Here is a 23,442-nt window from a genome sequence, read left to right on the forward strand (position 1 = left end):
CTCATGGTACAGATTTGAATCAGTTATCCATTTGTTTATATTGTTCAGCACTCTTATGGGGTTGTGTTCTTTGTTGTTACAAAACTTAACAGTACCTTTAATTCCATATAAAGTAACAAGTTATTATGAAGAAGAAAGAAAAACAATTTCTCGGATCAAATATCCAAGTTTGAGTTTAAAAAGAAAGAGTTGCATAGTTGAATAAAAGAGTTGTTGGAAATGAACTCCATCGATGGAAATCCTAATGGTTCCGTCATCTAAATCCTTTTTGTCCATTCACAAGAAAGAAAGAAGATGTCTTCCTCTTTTGCTGCTTTGTTTGCCTCCTTGAACAATATGACATTTTCCACTTAATTTACTCAGGTAATGTTGTCGATATGACTTCTTGACAAATCAAAAGAAAGCAATCCAGTGGCTGTAATCATCTGAGAACATATATATATATATATATAAGGTAAACAAGAGAAGCAGCCTTTTTGCAATCTAAAACGAGGGAGGAAGGTTCTTCTGTAAAATTAAGGGTTTTTGCAAATTTAAAACCAAAGCGAGTCCACATTCAAATAGCATCAAAATGCATCACTCCCTCATGGTCCTGGCCTTTCCTTCTGTGGCCGTCGTTTGCCCCTATTTCTGGGGGCATGTTGTATCTAACGATGCAAGATTTTATCTCCAAAGCACCTTGATTAAGAACCTCCCTTCCATGGTCCCCCTCTTGGTTTCAAGGGACCAATCCCACAGCCATGTGAAAGTCTCAAGATGCACATTCTAACACCTATCAAAGGCAAATGGCTAATTCCTTCTTTCTCATTACATAGCAAAGAGAGACAAGAAGAAAATTACATTGGCTCAAAACACCCTACTAGTATTTATGCCGCCAAATTTCTACAAAATTTGAATGCTCTTACTTCTACAATGTTGTGCTATTTTTTGCAACGCATAGAGCACAAGTATCGAAGCAAATATTCATTGGAGGAGCAGGTATCTGCCAAATCCTGATGCGATCTTGTAATGGACTTCTGCAACGACCTTAAAGCTGGAGTAAGGTTTCTGAAGTTCTGTTGAATTGAGTGACCATGAACTTTGAAGAGCTCCTAAAGCACCCAACGGTAAAACAAATTCTTGTCAAGTGGCATGCAAATGCAATGAAGAGCAGAGTATATAAATGTCAACAAGAGGAAGAAAGAAAAGAAATGACACTGAAACAGTGACACACATACCTCACACCATCTCAGAATGAACTCCAAATGGGGGCAACTTTCTAGAAGATTTGCGAATGCCTCAATTAGCCTCTGCAAATATTTGAAAGGGATTGACATAGCAACAGCTTTTATATCCACTGGCTTTACAGCAAAAATGCATCTTTTTATTAATGTGTCTTCATTCAGACGGAGGCTGAGGATTAGTGCCCTCTGCGGTTGATCCTCATCAAGAGCAACATCAACTGCCTGTGCAATACCACGGGAAACAGGAAAAAAATAAGACCCTGAATATAAGGAATTGCCTGAAAGGCCAAAAGTAATAAGGACTTAACTGCAGTAAACTCAAAAATCAAGTTCCTTGAGAGTTAAAAAAACACTCTTAAGAGACTCAAGAATAAGAAACAGAATGGTGAGTACCTCAGGTGTAACATCCATGTCAAGATCAGTGGGATCAAATATGAAGGATTCATCTATTGAATACATCAAGACACCCTCTGTTGTTGCGGCTGCCCAAGACCTGCCAGTCGGTGCTATCCTCAAGCATTTAGTCCGAATTACAGGCCTTCCATGGTTTGGCATGGACCCAGGCAAGTCATATCCCAACTTCCCTCTGGTTTGCTTGTCAATGCCTTCTTCTACATCACTATTGTCATCATCAATCAAATCTATTGGTCCAGCTTCAGTCATCTTCTTGGAGTTCAAATAGTCTAAAACTCCATCCAGAGAAAGATTGTGAGTTATCTGAAATCTACGCAGCAGGACCTGGAGCAATGTACAAGAAACAAATGCTAAGAGATTTGAATTTACTGGACCATCCATAGAAACCCCCAAGATTACAGAGATTAAATAAATAATCATACTAATTGTCAATCAAAATTCTTTGGTAATGCCTGGTAGGAGCCAGCAGACTAATAGTTGATTCAGAGACATCCTACACCGAATGCTTCCCATGCACAGAAGAAATCCAGACAGCATTAATAGGGTCTAAACTCATAGATTACCTACACAAAAATTAGTAAGGTTCATTGCCTATGGCAAAGGCATGTAAGATGGATAAGTTATACCCACCTAATCAAGGCACTAAATTTATAAGCCCCCCTGATGCAACTCCATTTGAAACGATTAAAAGAAATTAAACAGGTAAAAGCATTTTCCCATGCAGATTTTTGGTTAACAAATCTAAGATACGGGAACCAAGCTGCAGTCTTGCATCCAATAGCCCCAGAAAAAAGAGTTGCCTATTTTCCTGACGAGGGCTAGACAAAAATCTTACAACCGATAGTAGTAAGAAATTGTGTCAAACTACCCAAGTAGTCATTTTAATAACTTTAAGAAACCAGCTACTTCCCAAGTAATCAAAAAGCATCACAAAATTCCAGAGACAGGGTAAGGGCAAGTTAGGAGAAGGATAAGCCTGGAAGAAGTTGGAGTTGCTGGGAAGGAGGAAAAAAAAAAGGGGGGGGGGGAAGGGGAAGAGAGAGGTGCACAAGCACAGCCTCACAGGCTCTGAAACCATACTACTTGTAAGATTCTTTCCAATGTACTCCAATCAATGGTTACACATCTATTATAAACCCCAGGAAACACACTTCTAATTAGTTCCTAAAACTTAAAACTAATGAAACTAGAAACTCAACAAAATTCAAATTGGACATTTCCCTAACAGCTAACCAGAATCAAAACTGAACCAAAATGTGGTTGGGAAACGGTTTACTCAATTTGGATACACAAGTGGCTTTGGATCAAAATCCATGGCAAGTTCTGGCATCAGTACCATTCATAAGATGCCCAAGTGATACTTTAGTTGCCCAATAGGTAAGAACAGGTTACTTGGAAGACAGATATCTTCTTCCATATGGGTGAAATCATAATGCAGTTAAGACTAAAGAAACTAAGAGAAACCAGAAACTTCCAAATGAAAAGTAACTATCTCTGTAGAGGTAGTTAAGCAAGAAAACAAAAAGGAGAGGTTGGAATAAATAGTCGATCTTTCAGCTCTAACAAGGGTATCCTAGGAACAGCATATCATGAGACAAAGAGACTACTGAACACCAAAATGAGATGATGATAGAACACAAAATCAATAGCCTTTCTGTCCAGCCATCATTTGCTCATGATACAACCTACAAAACTACAAAGGGCATGAGCCAAAGTTAGTGCCATGGATGAAGGTGTTCACAACATGATCACAAAAATGCAACCTGGAGACATTGCCATGGTTCCATGTTAATCCCCGTTGTAACCTTTCATGAATCATTATTTCAACACAGAACAAAACTCGTAATCATGGTTACTTCTAAACATCCACCAGCTACTGCAGATCGCCCTCAAGCTAAAATATTAGGCTTGCCCAGTTCTATTACTGACAGCTTTTTAGATTTCTTATATAACTATGTTGATATATTACGAAATAATATGACTCGTCATCATGTCTGCAAAAACTTCACCTTAGAAAACTAACCTGATCTGCAACATCATACATACAAATGTATTTGCTGCTCCCACCAGCTAAAATGTAACTCCCATCAGCAGAGTAACATAAGGTTGTGAAACACTTTCCCGAACTTGAGTTTGCTGCAGATCTCCGATCAGTCATAAGACGTCCACCAGCAATGTCCCGTCGACCCTCAATAGTGAACATTAGCACACCATCAATGGGATCCCAAAAGTGGATGTGACCATCTAACGTGCTGCTAGCTAACTGCTTTCCATCTGGGCGATATACAACAGTAAGAACATCATGTGTGTGAGGGAATGTCTCAACAGCACCTTTTCCTTCAAAAACATCCCACAATCGAACACTTTTGTCCCACGAAGAAGAAGCTAGGATTGCCTACAGGCCAAAACAAAACAAAGCATCTTCTCAGACACAAAATCAACTTTTTTTTCTTTTTCACATGCAGGGTGGGGGGTTATATATATATATATATATATATATATATATATATATATATATATATATATATATATATATATATATATATATATATATATAAATTTTTTTTTGGGGGGGGGGGGGGCGCGAAGATGGAGAGATCATAAGAAGGGCCAAAAACCATAACTTCTAAGAGAGCCAGATAAAATTCCAAACTGTTGGAAAGCGTCTTTATCAAAAAAAAAAAAGCAAAAATATATGGAAGAGGTTTCTGACAGGAGGCATGGCTCCAGCATAAGCAGGAAAAATGGGAGTACACGAGAAAATATGAGCCTTTGATGTGGGCGAAGTGGTCATTTTGCTTCATGATGTGTGTGTGCAAGAGCTACCCTCCCACAGAGAAAACAACAACAACAGGAGGAAGCCTTGTCCCAACAAAATGGGGTCGGCTACATGGATTCTTGCCTTCCAATCAGCTCTGTTTAAGGTCATACTGGATATAAGGCCTAAGTTATGCCTATCCTTTCTCAGCACTTTCTTAAGGTCATCTTAGGTCTAGCCCAGACAAAATACTTCTTCTCAAATATATAGTACTTGGAGACAACCAGATATTTAACCAGATGATTCAACTTACACTAATGGGAAAACATCAAATCATGTACAGAGATGATTCAACTTACACTTGTAGGGGAAAACATCAAACCATGAACAGGTCCTTCATGACCACTAAGAACATCCAACAAGCGGCCAGTCTTCATTGACCAAACAAAAATCTACAGATGTAAACTTGAGTTAGGGAGCCAGATACCAATAAAAAGCCTCAAATTTTCTGATAGAGAAATGTGTACCTCAAATGAATCTAGAGTTCCAGCACAAATTACTTCACCACTCTGATCTGAAGCTAATGAAACAAACTGCCTGGGAGATGGAGTAGTAAATGTCCTAAAGTTTCGATAACGGTACATGTCCCAGGCACGAACAGTGCCATCTAGAGATGCACTCAGCAAACAATGGTTCCCAGCCATAAAGAGGAGTGCAGTGACAGCATTAGTGTGCTCAGAGAATGTCAAAAAACAAGAACCTGATGAAACTGTCCACACCTGTAGCAAGGAAGTGATAATATATCTGTTAGGTTCAGCATGAATATCTTTAGAAAAAGTGCAGCCATCAACTCAATTGGTCATTTCGCTAGAGATAACTGTTCATAAAGATAGGTTTGACATCAATAGGCGGTAAAGCATAAAGAGGATAATTACACAAAAAAAGGAGAGTTGCATCAATAGGTCACCTTGATTTTGTTATCGTCAGCTCCAGTTGCCAAGAGTTGTGAGTCAGATGAATATGCCAGACAGTTCACATCAAAGTAATGCCCTTGTTGTTTCAAGATGTAAGTCTCTGACCGCCACTCCCATACAAGCAACTGCCCTAGTTTTGCACAGCCGAATGTCAACCAGTTACCAAGTTCATTAAAAACTGCAGTTGATATCTTCTCCCTTGATATAGAAAGCAAGTGAATGCAGACGAAATCAGGCATCTGATAGATCCCAAAGACACCATTTGAGAACCCCACAACAATTATATCAAGAGCACAATGATAATCACAAGCTGTCAATTTAGCTGGTGCCTGCATACAATTGTCCTTCCTAGACAACTCCCATTTGCCCCCATGAAGAGGAAACTCATGTTCATCATTCACATGACAAGCAATACCATCCAAAGTCTTCCTTTTCTTAGGATTATGATTGTTCAAACCATCCACATCTCCTTCAGCACAGCCAGCAGTACTCCGCTCTGGAGTACCTGGAGAAGGAGGATCTGAAACATCCCCATCCAAAACTTCAGTGCTACCTTCACAGCCACTGTAAGTCCAACTGAAAATCGAGCAGTCACGTGAAATTGTATAAACCCTGGAAACCTGATTCAACTTCTTGTCTATGCAGAAAAAGGCACCTACAATGACATCCCTATGCCCAAGAAACAAAAACGGCTTCTTAAACCCACTGAATTTTTTCAAACAGAAAAGTCTCACCGTCAAATCCTTTGAACCAGCAAGGACATAATTAGAATCGGGGCTCCAATCTATGGCTGTGACAGAGGCATCACAATCAGCAAACGTTTGAATCAACTGAAATGGAAAAAATTCTTTCCGAAAACCAGGAGATCTCCATATCTGGAGCAATCTACCAACACCAATAGCGATTAAGGCTCCATCAGGGCTGAATTTGATTGCTGAGACAGATTTCTTAAACGACATACGATGAAGAACTACACGCCGATGAAGATTGATGAACTGCAATCTATTATTTTCATCTAGTGTTAGAAGAAAGTTACCGTCTGGAGAGACGGCAATCCGGGATATGTTTGAGGAGCTCTCAGATGGCAGAGTTACAGTTTCTGATTTTATAAGGTCTGTGACAGATACACGATTGCCCACAGGAGAGATGAGGAGACTGTTACCGGCAATGACAGCATTTCCACCTCTATAAGGAGCACCAAGAAGGTTCTGAAATCGGAAATTCATGGCTTCTTTTACTGTGTTCTGATTACTTTGTCTCTTTCAAACAGAATGCAATGTATTCTGTCCAAGTATTAACCTAAAAGAAATAGTAACAATGTTAGGACTTTTGAAAGGAGCAGCAGTTCTCGAAGTTCTGAAACAATTTATGAACTTACCAGTTAATGCAAGTAGTTAGCACATTTATAGCCTAAAAGCCGACGAATGTTAACCATCAAACTGTATTACTTAGCATGGAAGGCATCGATTCCTAATTCCTAATCACATCTGAGACCGCAAACCACCAAACAGGAGAACAAAAAATTACAACCAAAGTGACGACACTCAAATTAATATCACTAATAGTGCATAGATATATGACTGAGATTTCAAATTTCACCTGAAGATCTCTAGAGGAAACCCTGAAGTGGGCTTCTGTCCATGAACGCTGGAGAGAGCTGCAGCAGCTTAGCAGGAAGAGTGGGCGGTGGGGTAGCAGACGGAGGAGGAAGAAAGAGCGAGAGTTGGGGAAAAGAAGGAAAACTACTACTTACTACTCTACGAAAACTCACCGGAACAGCAGCTGAACAGGAAGGAAGAGGGGAGGCTACTCTGCAACTCGTAGCGAGAGACGTCAAACTGAGGTTTTCCGCCCTCCTGCCCAAAAACCCTTTGTTTCACCTTTCCGCCCTACCAAACATTTTTTTTTTTTTTTTTTTTTTGGGTAAGCCCTACCAAACATTAATATTGAGTTGTATGGCTGTATCTGCTAAGTCTATAACATGGATTTCCAAAACAAGGGCAAATATAAATATATAAATAGGGTAATTTTCATGTCGAGCCGTAAGGTTTGGTCTAGGTCACTTTTAGTCCAAAAAAAGTTTCCTTTTGCATATGGATCCCCTGTGGTTTCTAGAAATAATTAATTAAGGACAAATCATAATTTTGATGACCAAAATACCCTTATGATGCAATGGTCGAGATTGTATCATGTATGTTATATCGATCTAACGGTTTATATTAAAAAGACAAATTTTAATTTTAATTTAATATTTTCATTTTATATTCAAGGGTCTTAAGATTTTAAATTTACAAAATTACGCCCTGATTGAAACTCAAATGAAATTCCATTTCCATAAATTAGGCTTCTAATCTCCTCAGTTGTGATCTCTGTGTTCCACGTTGGTTATCACTCTGTGGATCTGCTCCAATAAATTGGTGTTCCCCCATTTTGTTTCCTAATTTTATTTGTTGATTTTGTTTTCCATCCCTCTTTGATGATTTAGATCGTTCTTGTGATCTCCATCGCCACTGGTCGTTCTCAAGTTCTTTCAGTTTTTTTGTTTCTTTCTCATCATGGCGATGAGCTATTATTCTTTCCCTTATGTCGTCTTGGTACGATTGCGAAGATCGCTGTCTTGCATACTTGTTCCTGTGAATCTAAGTTCTTGGTATGATTCTATTGATGGTAGATGACGCTTGAAAGATTACATATCAAGGTGATTCTATTTGCCTGATGAGGTAATTTCATTCAATTTTATCGATTTAACCTAGTTTCTCCTCCTTTTCCACACTCTCCTCTCTTGCAGGTTCTGCGTTTTCCAGTTGGACTTTTTCATGTTGAGATTTGTTTCGCACAGATGCTGGGTTGATTCGTCTCATCGTTACAAATTCTGGGTGCATTGGCTCATTACATCGGTGGCAATTTAGGGTGACATAGACGGTCGGTGGTTGAGGATATACTAAAGACTGACATGAATCATCTTGCTAATCATTGTAACTCACGCTTAATCAACCCGATCTTGCAAGAAAGAGAGACGACCAAGGTTTCTAAAGAAGAGAGAGATGAGAAAGGTAAGAAATCTTTGATTCGCAAGGAAGTGAGATGAAAAAGGTGAAAACAGTGAGCGATCTTTTCTTGGGTAATAGAAATGAGATTTCATTGAAGTTGAATAAGGGCATGAGTTTGTAAATTTGAAATCTTTAACACCCTTGAATGTAAAATAAAAAGATTAAAATTACAATTATAACTTGCCTTTTTTATCCATTGTACCATAAGGGTATTTTGGTCATCAAAATTATGATTTGTCCTTAATTAGTTATTCCTAAAAACCACAGGGGATCCATATGTAAAGGGAAACTTTTTTAGGACTAAAAGTGACCTGGACCAAACCTCAGGGGGTCCAGATGAAAATTACCCATATAAATAATGAAACAACGGTAGAAAAGAAAAAAATTTGAAGTATAATACAATAAAGGATAATTACTCTTGCCCTTGTACTCTTATTTTATTACTACTTTATCCCATTGACTAATGCTCACTTCCATTAAGCTCATTTTAAGTTTATGTGGCATCTATACATTTTTTTCAAAAATCCAAAAATAACCCTACAATTATCACTTTACTTATTTACTCTTTTGCAAGGTATAATACTATCCTTAATTGACTATGGAAAAAAATTAACTTTAAATTAATAAATTAATTTTTCTTTTTAAAAAAGAAACTACCGAATAAAGAAAAGACTTGATTTTTCTTCTCTAAAAAGAATTCGCTGAATAAAAGAAATATGTGATTAAATAAAACTTCAAATAGAAACTAAACTATTAGGAAATATCAAATGTAATTTAAAGTTGAAAATTGAAAATCTCCTAATATATGCTAACTATTGTACAAAGTGTGTGGTCCCACCAAAGTCAAAATTTATTGTAAAATATAAGATTTTAAAGATATAATTGACATTCAATATAGTTTCTAAAAATGAGGGTAATGTCATGTTTTTTAACTTATTAATTTTAATGAAGGGCAAAATAGACATTACATATGTGATGTTAACAACCACTTAACACCGTCAGAAGTGAGGGGGCAACAGTAATTTCATAAAGAAAGAGGTTTGATTAGTAATAAAACTAAAGTACAAGGAGGCAATAGTAATTATCCCTACAATAAATCATACCTTAACATTTAAAATACAAAAAACTAACAAATGATAAGCACCCCCTTGCACTCTTGCTTAATTACTAATTAAACCATGTTCTTTGAAATTAGTATATAACTTCACTCACTTTGAAGTTTGAAGTTTGAACGCTGTGAAGAGGCTTAACAGAGGTCAAATGTGTGCAGAGGTACATAATACAGTACTAAACAGCGGCGGATGGAGTGTGGGGCTACTCTGAGAAGGACAAATAAAGCATATTAGTACAGGAGGAATTGGGAAGGGGAATATGACTGAAGCGCTACTACAAGGGATACAAGTTGGAATAGATCAAGCACAACAAAGGAACATACAAATTGATGAAATTTGGTGTGACAAAAAGAATGTGCGACACTTATTTTCACCTTCGACACACAACAGGTGGCCATTAACTTATGTTCCGCTTTTGGTAAAAATATTATATAATATGAATGGAATTAACATTAAGGATTTTAGTCAGCCCACACTCTTACAGTGGCTTAAGTATGTTGCTTCTGTATCTTCCGCAGAACACCAGAAGACATTAGTATTAGCTACAACTAAACTTTGTATCTGTTCTCATTAAGTAATAGTAAGTTTTTCAGTATCAAAAAAAACAAAAAAAACAAAGGTCAAATGTGTGATATCCATTTTTCGCTATAATAAAATTAACAAGCAAAAGGACGAAATTGCACTTATATTCTTGCCTTCTTGGATTTCAAGGAGTCAAATCCTAATGAAATTAATAAATAATAACAAACCTTTGAGTTATCTTGAAGTTTTTGAAAAGCACAAAAATGCCCTTCATCAGTTAAATAATAAGTTTAACGGTTAATTTTAGGCAAAGTCAATGTTACATTAGTAATTCCATAATCTAAAATGGATATGGTAGTAATTAAGCTATAATTTGAGGAAAAGGGGGCGGGATCAGGAATTATCCCTTGTTTAAAATATTTTAATTTGTTTTTTTCTTTTTGTAAAACAGGGAAGGAATTGAATCGTGTGTGAAGGAAATTTAAGTCGAGATGTAATTCATTTTTTTTACCAAAAAAAAAAAGATGTAATTCATTTTCATTTCCAACTAGAGTTACCTTTTTTATTTTGAAAATAACAAAACATGTCAAAATTGTTTTGCAATGAGCCTTCTAAAGCATGAAAATTGATTCAATATGTTTCATAAAGATAATATAATAACTTGATTTGAAATGTGCATTTTGGTTGTTTTATAATGCTCCACATATAATAGTATATGTATCATTAATTTCAACCAAAGTCTAAAGTTAGATTAGTAATTTCAAAAACTATAGGAAATAAGGTAGTAAACTAGTAATTAAGCTATAATTTGGTTGCATCTATAATTATCAAATAAATTCTGCCCAGTTGCTATAGCTTTATGTCCCACTTCCCAAAGGAAAGACTTTACCTTGGATGGTTTTAATTTTCCATATTTCCCTCCAATATGGTGATTATTGAGATGATGATGCTCTATTCCCTTGCAAATTCATATTATTCAGCTCCAAGAAATAAGATGATCTCACAGTAAAGGAACCTGTTTTGGATTGCCCCAAAACCCATTTATCAATGCCATTAGGCCCAATAGTGGCCAGTTTGTGATTGCTGTCAATTCCACTGCAGAGAAAAAGTGTCCCAACTTATTTATTTATTTATTATTATTTTTTTTTTTGGTAAATCAGTATCTCAACTTAATGACATTCCAAGAATTAGAAGGCCAATGAATGAGGTTACTTACCAACAGAGGACCATTATATATAAATGGTAAATCAGGAAGCCAGGGATCTTTATATATAAAAGAGTCTTGCCCATTTCCAATGCCTCTATCACAAGACTTTTCTTCAGAGTCTCTCTCCCCACCATAACACTCTTCCAGCCCCAAGAGGCTTGAGCTGGAGCAGGGGAATCAAGAAAGCTAGAAAAAGGGAAATACTTAGCCCACAAAGAGTTTGGGTAGGATCAAGGAAAGAAATCTCGTTCGTTTCGCCCGGTTCGCCGGGTGGCAAACTGTATGAATGTATGAGATATGACACTATAGTTTATGAGTTTTAAATATTTAATAACTGACGAGTGACATTGACAGGTAAATTGATTGTTTCCCTAAAACGTTAAACATCAGATTTAAAAAATATATAAAATAATATATGGTAAATTGATTAGTCAAATCATACCCATATATAATATATAATATACATATATAATCAATTTTATATATAATATATAACATAAATATATATTATAAATATGCAAAAGTTAACGATGACTTGACACAAACGTTTTAAAATATTAAAAATAATGTTTAATGGTCACATCATGTCTCTCACTCATCAAATCATGTAAGAAATGTCAATTTTTTTTTTTTATTTTAATAATTTTGTGGTCTCAACATGTGTGGTTCACGGTTCAAAATGTCTTATTGTTCATCTTCTTCTTCCATGGACGATGGTATTCAACCTGCAACTTGGCTTGAGACGGTGCATTTATTGCCGGAAATCGTCGGAAATCACTGGTTCGACGAAAAAAAATGAGATTTCGTCGAGATTTCGGGAGATATATTGCATATTTCGTTTCGCCCCCTGGTTTCGTTTCGCCAGGGGGCGAAACTGGCGAATTTGGCGAAATATCGGCGAAATTCGCCGAAATAACTTTCCATGGGTAAGATAACATTTTCCATGCTTGTTTTGCTAATAGAGCTTGATTGAAAATGTGCAAATTTCTAAAGCCCAAGCCACCTTGTCTTCTTGGTCTACACAATCGTTCCCAACTTACCTAATGTATTCCTCTTCTCTCACCATTTCCCCACCAGAATTTTCGGATTTGCTGACTTCACTTAGGGATTAGAAAGTGAGACACTGCATAAGAAGGAAGGGCTGTTGCCACAGCCTTGATTAGTATTTATGTGCTTGCAGAATATAGACATTTCTCTTTCCACCCTTCTAATCTTTTACTCATTATTTCTTGAGAAGTATTAAACACTCGTCCTTTGGATTTGCCAATGGTAGAAGGCAATCCAAGGTACACGATGTGATTCAGCCTCCTTGATATTTAAAATATTTTGAACAATCACTCGAGTTGAGGATGAAGGAGCACTGATGACTTATTAGGGTTGATGTGCTAACCCAAGGAGTGCATGTATTCTTGAAGAATATGATTGATGTGATGAGCATTTTCTGAGGCAGTGGGAGTGAAAATCAAGCAATCATCTGGAGAAAAAAAAATGATGGTTAATATTAGAACCACATCTAGAAATTTTAATACCTGGCATCCTAGGAATACCCCTAGTTGTATCCTCTGCTGGAACGATTTTGAAAACCTTGACGACCTCTTCTTCTCTTGCCCCTTCTCCAGATCTATCTGGAGTTTAGCCCTTGTTTCTATTTGGCCAAGATCGAGACGTTCTTATGGTTTCGCTCGAGATTGGAACTGGATCCTGAGAACTTTCTCTAGCTCCTAGATTGTCGACCAAGTGGGTAAGCTTGTCTTTGCTGCTATTGTTCATCACTTGTGGTGGGAGCACAATATGAAAAAATTGACTTCCAAATCTTGATCTGGAATGCCATCTATTTTGCTGTTTTTTCTAGGCTCTGTACTATCCTCCACCCCCTTGTTTCGACTCTTCAACGAATATGTTGATTGTTAGTTCCTGATTCTTATCCTCTTTCCAAGTCGCCCCTTGACTGCTTGCTAGCCCCCCCCCCCTTTTATTCCCTCTTTATATTTTTCTTGGTTTCAGTTCTTTAATATAACTTTTTATTCATAAAAAGAAGAGGAGGAACCCTATCTACATTTAACCTTTTAGATAGAGCTTCATGGCACCAAATGAATATGTAAGGGCTTAAAGGGCAGCCCTACCTAATACCTCTAGATGGAAACATAGCTTTTGTTAATTGACTATTTATTTTCACTTTAAATTGAATTGTTGTTATGCAGTGCATGGTCAATCCAATCCATTTCATATCAAATCCTAGGAATTTGAAACTCTCTTCTATGAAACCCCATTCTAACTTGTCATACGCTTTACATAAATCAAGCTTTAAAGCCATATAACCAGGTTTTGCTTTTGACTTCTTTAAAAAAATGTAAATATTCATGTACCATATATACATTGTCAGATATAGATCAATCAGAAACAAAAGCACTTTGATTCTCACTGAGTATACATCTTAGAATTGATTTCAGCCTATTAGTTATGCATTTAGCGATAACTCTTAAACGAACAATACATGAACTTATAGGCCTAAAATGACTAATCACCTGAGGGTTTTTCCTTTTTGGTATCATGGATATGACAATTCTATTGGAACTGGTGAGGCATGTAAACTCGTCTAATGAAATGTTAAATGGCTAGGACTAGGTCATTCCCAATTATGTCCCAGGTTTTTTGGTAAAAGCTAGCATGCATACCATCAATCCCTGGGGATTTGCTCCCCCTTCGTCTGGAATAAAGCAAATTTTATTTCCTGAGGTGATACATCCCTAGCAAGACCCATATTTTCATTCACAGATATGCAAGAAGTAGAACTAGAAAGAAAGTGATTTGGATTTTGGGGGTGGGAAGTGGAGAAAAGGAAGAATCTAAATTGAAAAGTAACTAAATTAGAAACCACTGCATTGACAAGAAGAATAATGGAAACAATCAAATAGGCAAGGAAGAATAATGGAAACAATCAAATGGGAAAAGAGAAAGAAAGGAAACAATTGAATTGAGAAGAATTGCATTGTTAAAGAGAACAAAGGAAATAACAAAATTGGAAAGGATGCAGAATTGGTAGGAAACCTCTATAAGAAGATAAGGCATTTTCGAAGATTGATCATCACAAGCTACAACAAGAGGAAGCCACAGTTCTAAGGAAGAAACGACACGATGTTTTCTATTTTTATTTCTTTATTCTTCTTTTCCATGTCTAGTTAATTCCAACTTTCGATCAAGATTAATAGAAGTTTGATTTATGACAATTGTGAGACTTCAAGTAATTAGTTTTCTTTAATTCTCAGGTATTTATACATTTTCCATATTTATTATGTTATTGGATTAATCCTTAGACAAGAGGCCTATTGTTTGATGATTAATACAATAATTAGTCAATTAGAATAATTATTTATTATTCTCATACAAGTGACAAATAGCATCTTTTAATGGGTAATCAATGCCCTAGAAAGTTTGCTATGAGAATGTATGTCTTAGTTTAAATAAACAAGATTTTTTCGGGTTTATTGACTCAGGATTGGATCTTTCATATTTGATGCAATAATAGACATAACTCAAAGGACAAATCCGAAGGTATTATGCTTATTAATTAGGGAATAACTCAAAGGACGGATTCGAAGGTTATCAAGAAAGTAAGGAAAGATTGGTTGTTAGAGGACTGATCCTCAATGACCATAACCGATCTACCCGAAATTAAAATTTTTGTTTTTAAATCAATGATCAATTGAGAGAATCAATACTGAAATTAAATCTTGATTGGAAGTTTTTATTATTCTGATTTTCATGTTAACTACTGCATTCGTTTATTTGTTTTATTCATTATTTAGTTTCTTAATTCAAAACCCTCTAATTTTTATTAAGGAATAAATCTTAACCAATCTCTGCGGATTCGACCTTACTCACTGCTATTACAAATTCAATTGAGAGAATGATTATCTTTGGTGGATTCAACACCCATCACTTAGGCCTTAAAAGAAGTGGTGAGAAAAGATATGCATAGCTTAGGCCTTGTATCTAGTATGGCCTCAAACAGAGCTGTTTAAAAGGAAAAATCCATGTAGCCAACTCCATTTAGTTAGGTTAAGGCTTGTTGTTGTTGTACATTGTCAAGAACTTTCTAATTACAGTTACAGATCTCACATATCTGAAATTTGTCTGTCTACGGGCATAATGCTGAGACTTATATTTGCATCATGTGTAGGTAATTTTAGATAAAGGCAACATATCCCTGGTATCCCTAGCACAGAAGCACCTTATAAGTTGATTATGACATGCCATCTTCTCTAGATGATTCCATATCAATACTTATTGAGCAGCAGGCTTGCTTTGGTTTTACTATTTATGCTCATTTGGCTTATTAGACCACCAGACTACTTACATAGCTATAGCATGCATGTATTGGATGTTGTTGCTCAACCCATGTTATATGTTCGGAATGTATGATAATGCTAAAACCTTTCTCATAAATTTTCTTTGTTGCCATTGGACATAGTTGTACAATTAGTTTGCCTTTCTTTTACTGTTTGTTTTATTAGTGTTTGGCACCCATTAGGAAAGGGTGGTAATGGGCATGGGGGGACTCTAATAAGTCTTATCTCTTGGTATGTTTCCTAGCACTGCTTTGTATGTGAAGATGCCTGTTGTCGATTACAGAGGTGTATAGGTGGACTACACCTTCCTGGAACTAGGTTTTAAAATTTTATTTGTATTCAGGAACCACAATAGTCAGGTTGATGAATTGAATATTTTTTTACCATTGTGCCTTTGTCTGCTTATTCTAATATTGTATACACTAGACAGATCTCAATTTATTTCCTCAAATGTGTATGTGTGGTTTTCTCTAACAAAAATTGTAGCTTGGACATTCTTTCAACTCGTTCATTAAATAGGGGTATGGTAAATGCTCTCACCTTAGAAATCACCCCATCTTTCCAACGTTTTGGTAGAGAGGACAGAGCAACTAGAGTTGAGTTCAAAGAGGTGGTCACAATTTGAGGCTGGGAATAATAGACTTTTTATTGTGTTTGTAAGAAAATGACTGAGAACTGGTTGATCCTATTCAAAATCATAGCAAGATTCTCTATGATCGGTTTTGAGATTTTGAACCTTGTTTGGGTTGGCCATACAAGCTTTGGTGTATAAACCATTTATGTATTATGTCAATTATCACCACCCCTAGAAACCCTAAAGCCCAAGTAGAAGTTTGATGCAAAGAGCCTTTGTCTCTCTGTCTCTTCTTTTTCTTCTTCCTCTTCCTCTTCCTCCTCTCTCCGCCTTTTCTTCTTCTTCTTCTTCTTTATCCGCCTCCTTTTTCCTATCTCCTCTTCACTTTTCATAAATCTTTCTCCTTTCTTTCTCTTTTATCCCTTTCCATCTTCTCCTTTCTCCATTGATTTCCTCTTCTTTTTTCCTCTATTTCTTGTAGATGTTAGATTTGAAGCAACTCCCTCAGATCTGGAAGTTCTAATATTGTGTGCCCATGTTGAGCTTTTGTATTGCTGCTTGTCGCCACCACCGCAGCCTTTGCAACTACCTTAGCCAAAGCCCCTACCATAACATCATTCGGCCATAGATTTGGCAAAGGAAAAGTCACCGCTGCCGAATCACGAAGTCAAACAATGGGACTTCCCTGTATGTTCGACTTCCCATTCGATCCAATAGTTATTCAAGTTGTAGATGCTTTGCCCTTATGGCCGGCATGTTATCTCTCCGCCCTTGTGGTGTATTTTCTCTCGTCCATGTGGCATATTAGTCTCCGCCTTTGTGGTATGTTTTCACCTATTTGGACATTTGTGATGGAGGATGTGTCTTTCCCATCTTTTGAGCTTATTAGTTGCTGCTATATTTATAGCTTTATTTCTAATGTTTTATTGGGGTTGACCCATAGCTTAGCCTGGACAACCTTGTCTAGTGCATGTATGACAGTTTGATCGAATTCCACTCCTGAGTTTCGAATGTTTTTGTTCGAACCTTGTGTTTCCAAGCATCTATCTTTATGTATTTCTTTTTTTAGTGTGTTTCTGTATTTCTTTTTTCTTTCAAGTTTAAATGAATGAAAGGTTATCTTGTGGTTATGATATCCAAACTTAGGGGTACATGAATATATTAACTTGAGGGTACGAATGTATCAACCTACTTCTCTGTAGGTGGAAAGAATCACCTCTCTGGTAATACCTTGCGTGTAAGTTTTGTTGAAAATTTAAATGATACTTTAAAATAGGGATAATTACTATTACCCCCTATACTTTTATTTTATTACTAATTAAACATCTTTTTGTAAGAAATTACTATTGCCCCCTCACTTTCTAACGATGCTAAGTGGCTATTAACATTAAATATGTAATATCTATTTTTCCCTTCATTAAAATTAAGAAGTCAAAAAAATTACATTACCTTCATTTATATAAACTATATTAAATGTCAATTATAACTTTAAAATTTTATATTTTATAATCAATTTTGGTTCTGAAAGAGTACCAGTTAAATGGTGATGAAGTCCTAGATTAAGAAAATTTGTAAATGATAAATTATCTCTTGAGATCTTGTTTCTTCGTTCCTAACTCCATCAAAATGTGCATCATGATAAACACGAATTGTTCCACAGTATAAATTTAAGTTTTAACAACAGGAGCAGTAATCTGGGAGAAAAGAAATGAATCTCTATGTGTGTGATTGTAATTCTTGAAATTTACACAAAAGAACAAAACATCAATGATCTTACTATTGCACTAAAAAATATAAATCATATAGATTTTTAGGTACGATTCATCTTCAATGAAAGTGTTGTCCTGAATTTTTTTTTTTTTTTTCTCTTTTGAGAATTTAATTCGTGGATTGGTGGGACCACATGCTTATGGTTGTTGAAACTCTCATGTTCCACTTAATTTCCACAATCACAATTGTGGAAGTTTTACAAAAAAAAATTAACATATAAGGTGCTAATTAAAAGGAAATTTGGTGACATGCAAAATGGCTAGCATATGTTATGTGATTTTCAATTACTAGCATTGATAAATTTGATATTTCCTTATATTTAGTTTCTATTTTGAGTTTTATTTAATCACATCTTTCCTTTATTTGGTGGTTTCTTTTTAGAAAAGAAAATTCATATATTTCCTTTATTTAGTGGTTTCTTTTTAGAGAAGGAAAATCATATCTTTTCTTTATTCTGTAGTTTCTTGTTAGAAATTAAAGAAAATAGATTTAAGGTTAATTTTTTCTTATAGTTAATTGAGGGTAATATTATAACTTGACAAAAGGGTGAATAAGTAAAGAGATAACTCCAAGGTTATTTTTGGAATTTTGAAAAAAAATATAGATGCCACATTATCAGTAAATTAACGGAAATTAACTATAGATGGTATTAGTAATTGTAGAGAAAGTTAAAGGTTGGATAAGTAATTTTAAAAAATACAAGAAATAAAATATGAATAAAATAGTAAACTAACGGAAATTAACTATAGATGGCATTAGTAATTGTAGAGAAAGTTAAAGGTTGGATTAATAATTTTAAAAAATACAAGAAATAAAATAGTAATAAAATCAAAGTAGAGGTTCATCCGGACGCCCTCAATGGAGCTTTTATATAATTAATGCCGCCGAATGGGTGCGAATCCAAGACCTCCCCTTGAGAGGTTGAGCTTTTAACCACTTTATTACCCAGCATTGGCACATAATTTGACAAGAAGATTCCTTGAGCGGTCAAAAAATAAGTTATAGAAAAAAAAGGTATATGATTGTCAGTGTTTTTTTTTGCGTGTGGAAGTGTGTCTTTTGAATGCATTCCCATTTGACAAGAAGATTTGCTTGAACAGTCAAGAAATAAGTTATATTTAAGAAAAGCAATTATGATTGTAAGCGTCTTTTAAATACATCCCTTGGGTTCCTCGGGTTTGGTGATTCTATTGATAGGAGAGGAGTGAGGCAAGACTATAGGCGAGAGGAGAATGAAAGGGGTTAGTGAATGTGGATCATCTCCCTTGACGGGACACTCTGTGCTCCTTCTACAGCCTTATAATTACAAATTATGTGGGGCTTACAAGTAAAAAATAATAAAACATTAAAAAGAAATAAACTCCATCACCCTAACCCTGTGGGCCCCCTATAATTCATAGTCAACAGCCGTCAGGAGACGATCTGGACTCGGGGAGGTAGGTCGGAGTGAGTGGTGTTGGTGGTGTGGGGATGCTTTGACAAGAGAGACAAAAAAGCATGTTGAATTCCCGGGGTCATTATTTCATTTTGGTTATATTTTAATTGGGTAGCTTGTGAAGTTAAATCGTAAAACCATTTTTAACCTTGTAGATGTAACAATTCTTTTTTTCTTTGGCCTTTTACATGTAGATTTGTTCTATTACATGTTCGGTTTTTCATGGTCATCATTTGTGACATAACAATATATATATATATATATATATATATATATATATATATATATATATATATATATATATAAAAATATATATATATATTTTTGGGTAAATAGAAACGGGATGTAGCAGTGGCGCCCTTGGGTCCCCCGCTAGGCAATATTCGGACTTTCGAGTTTGATTGATGCAAGCATTAGCCCTATGAACTACCAACACAAAGCCCCATCAGCGTAGCCCCACCGGATGCCTAGTATAATCCACAGAAGCTGGTAGTGATCCCATGCCCAGGTCGAAGAGTACACAACTGCCCTTGCATAACAATATTGTATTGCAAGGTCACTTACTCTCCAACATAATTCATAATTTTGCATTGAATTGATAGGTTTTGGTTGGATCAACAAGGTATCGGCTAAGATCTTATAAGATTAACGGTAAAGTGGATAAAAGAACTATAGAACTCCTGAATATTCTACAATGGTAAAAGTATCATGTACTCAAATACATCTTTCCCCGGTTGAACTATTTTGCTTTTTTTCTTTCTTGCAGCTATCATTTAATTTTCTTACCAAAAAAAAAAAAAAACTATCATTTAATTTTGTCTCCATGGAATGGTGGAGGGGAATTTTGTTCTCCGTTGCTCTTCTAGTTTTCGTTTTTTTTTAGATCCTTCTTTTTTTTCTTTACTCAACTCCGGCGTTTGAGGGGCCATGTTCTTGTCAGGACACAAGAAAATATGTTCTTTGTGGTTGCTGCAAGATGGATCATTGTCCTACTTCCATGAGCCATGATTTTGACATTGTTTGCTTTCAAGAGTGTGTTTCTATCACTATGATGTTCTCATCTTTTCCATCACAAAGTATAGTTTGGATCATTTCTAATCACCAGACGGGAAGAAACGCTGTGAAGAATGGTGATTCCAGTATGCTACCACTAGCCTCAATTCTCAATTCTCAAATGCTTTAATTTATTTCCAAAGGTTGAGTATTGCCAACGAAATGCACAAAATCCTAGTTGATCTGGATCTTACATACAAAGCTTGGTTTTCGGCAGTACCAATGGAAGTTTCCAGTGGAAAGTTAGTTGCACAAGTGCTCATGGTTGGAAAGTGCATGACATAGTTTCAATTAAGTCATGTTATGATGATATACCTTTATGTTTCTTATTTGACACATGTAATGTTTTCTTTCTTCCAAGGGAGGAAAACTGCAATGCTAGCTCCTTGGCTTGGATGGCCTTGTTAGTGTCATGTCTAATGGTTTGGTCTCTTTCTACTCAATGGCTTCTTAGTTTGATGTAACTCTACCATGTGTTTCTCCACGTTTTATTAATATAAAATTTTCATCTTTCTACCAAAAAAAGTATGTGAAAAATACATGATTAGCTACCTTTAGGTTTCTTTTTACAAAAGTAGCTACTCAATGTTTCAGTTAATAAAATTAGCCAAAATTGAGTTTGAATTTACAAAATTAACCAAAATAGTGATTTTTCATCCTTTTGAACATTTTTGCTCCTAAAATGACATTAGCCAACCATGAAAGCAATGAAGAGAGAGAAAGAGAGAGAGAGAGAGAGAACTAAGAAGTTGGGGTTGCAAGGGGTTGCAAGAAGGAGATGATGGTTTATTAATATATTGGTATTATTGGTTTTAGTGGGAAAAATGTCCAACAGGGATGAAAGATTACTCTTTTGGTTAGTTTTGTACACTTAAAATTAGTTTTGCCTAGTATTGTTAATTGAAACATTGAGCGGTTTCTTTTGTAAAGGAAAACTTAAAAGTAGCTAATCGTGTAATTTTCCAAAAAATATCACGTATTCAAGTGTGGTCCAACTTTTGGAGTTCGGATGATCTCCCCTAATAGGGAACACAATTTGCTTCTCTAACGAGTTTGACCATAGAAATAGGGGCGGGGCGGGCAAATATTAAAAATTTATAAAAGGGGAAACCTAGTGGGTCCACCCCTATTTCCGTGGTCAAAACTCATGAGGGTTGTTGATCTAAACTCCAAGTTTTGATGATATATATATATATATATATATATATATATATATATATATATATATATATATATATATATATATATATATATATATATATATATATATATATATATATATATATATATATAATATGAGAAATTTGGATAAAGATTATAAGTAGTAGCTACATCTAATATAAGATATAGTGTCTTTATAATTAGACCCTATGTTTCCTGCAGTCAAACTAAGTAACCAATCCCTTGTTGTGTCCTGTTTTAGATTACAAACTTCTAGTTTCGATGTGATTGGTATCATCATCGCTAATAAAGGAAAAAAGGTAGGTGATAGTTGTGGTATTGCCTTGCCTCTGGTGAGATGTTTATCGAGAGTTTGATCACATCAAATGTATCGTAGTTGTACATTTTGTTGATGAGCTTTTTGTATTACAGTCCAAATAATTTCTAATAAGTACCTCAAAAGTTGCCCCGGTTGGACCCTGCCTTGTTGTAGATCCATAATGATTCCATTTTGGAGTAGTCCTACGCTCCATCTGTTGCCCTGTGGCTCAGTAGATACACATGCACATAAGTTTTGATGATATTGATCTCGTCCACTCAGTCCAAATCTAATACCAAGGTTATGAACTTTGCATTACCATTTAGTGACAAAAGAAGTCTCTACACATTGTCACAATCACTGAATTAGTCTCTAGGATACCTCTAACACTCACACTAGGGCATTTGGTCTAGTGGTATGATTCTTGCTTTGGGTGCAAGAGGTCCCGAGTTCGATTCTCGGAATGCCCCTTTTGCCTTTTTTGGCTTTTATTTTTGGATAATGGGAACTTATTGATTGAAATAGAGATTTTACATGTAAGTCTCTTTAGTGGACTATAAATTAATGTTTGATCCTCGACTAATGGTCATAGTCTAGTCAAGACCTAATGGTCATAGTCTAGTCAAGACCCACACGTAATATATTGTATTAAGGGGATCCAACATTAGTTTGGTGATAGTCTTGCCAAAAGTGGTATGTTAAAGCGGTTAAAGATCTAACTTCCCTAGGGGAGGTCTTGGGTTCGCACCCACTCGACGGCATTAATATAAAAAAAAGCTCCCTTGAGGATGTAAATCGTGGTGCGCGCAAGCTGGCCTGGATGAACCTCATATCCAAAATTTAAAATTTAATCCACACATCCAACATTTCTTCAATGGGGTCAAATGCTCAAAAGTCCTAATAAAATTGTCCTCACCCTTAGGGGTATCAATTGGTTGGGCCAGTTCAATTTTTGTCAGGACCAATTAGGAAAAGTTGGACCTACTACTCCCTATCAAATATTCAATCCAATCGGTCTTGGTCCATTTCGGGGCATGTCAATTTTTGGTCCATGATCGGCCCATTACAAGCAAACATAATTGAGTTAAAATGAGACTTCTCAAGGTTTCAGATCCCATCTTTCTTTTTTCTTTTCTCGAGTCTCCACTAAAGCTTTGAGAAGATGCATCCAAATGCATTTTTCAATTGAAATAATAATTAAATTTTTTAAGGGTTTGTTTGGTTACATGAGTCTGGAAATTTCAAATATCTAAAGATTTCAAATCTATAGATTCAAATCTATGGAAGTAATAATTCATAAAATTTTGATTGTGAAATGAAATCTATTCATCATAATAAACTATTTGGTTGACGTGAATTTTGTGAATGCGCAAATGTTTAACGCTTTTATAGGAGGGGTGAAATCTCTGGATTTCACTCCATACTTATAAACCTACAGATTCACGTTTTTAATGTAAAAATATGAATCTCTAGATTTCATAAATCCAAGAATTTTCACAACCAAACAGGTATAAATCTCAC

The 23,442-nt window shown here is 35.7% G+C and overlaps 1 protein-coding gene and 1 non-coding gene across 2 annotated transcripts; one reads left to right on the top strand and one right to left on the bottom strand.

The window, feature by feature from the left end:
- Positions 1 to 638: 638 nt before the first annotated feature.
- On the bottom strand, positions 639 to 7,234 carry PWP2 (periodic tryptophan protein 2). The gene is made up of 8 exons (XM_089150177.1): positions 7,141 to 7,234; positions 5,363 to 6,577; positions 4,923 to 5,174; positions 4,755 to 4,847; positions 3,661 to 4,032; positions 1,617 to 1,961; positions 1,218 to 1,445; positions 639 to 1,091 (listed from the first exon to the last, which is right to left on the bottom strand). Exons 2-8 carry the CDS (start codon positions 6,326 to 6,328, stop codon positions 921 to 923), a joined length of 2,427 nt encoding a protein of 808 aa, XP_089006303.1. The 5' UTR covers positions 6,329 to 6,577; positions 7,141 to 7,234; the 3' UTR covers positions 639 to 920.
- Positions 7,235 to 22,319: 15,085 nt separating this feature from the next.
- Positions 22,320 to 22,391, top strand: TRNAP-UGG (transfer RNA proline (anticodon UGG)). The gene has a single exon. It is a non-coding gene; the product is annotated as a tRNA-Pro (tRNA).
- Positions 22,392 to 23,442: the final 1,051 nt, after the last annotated feature.

The sequence above is a fragment of the Hakea prostrata genome, chromosome 3, assembly GCF_041222555.1.
Source record: "Hakea prostrata isolate BN-2017 chromosome 3, UWA_Hpros_2, whole genome shotgun sequence".
In the NCBI taxonomy this organism is placed as follows: Eukaryota; Viridiplantae; Streptophyta; class Magnoliopsida; order Proteales; family Proteaceae; genus Hakea; species Hakea prostrata.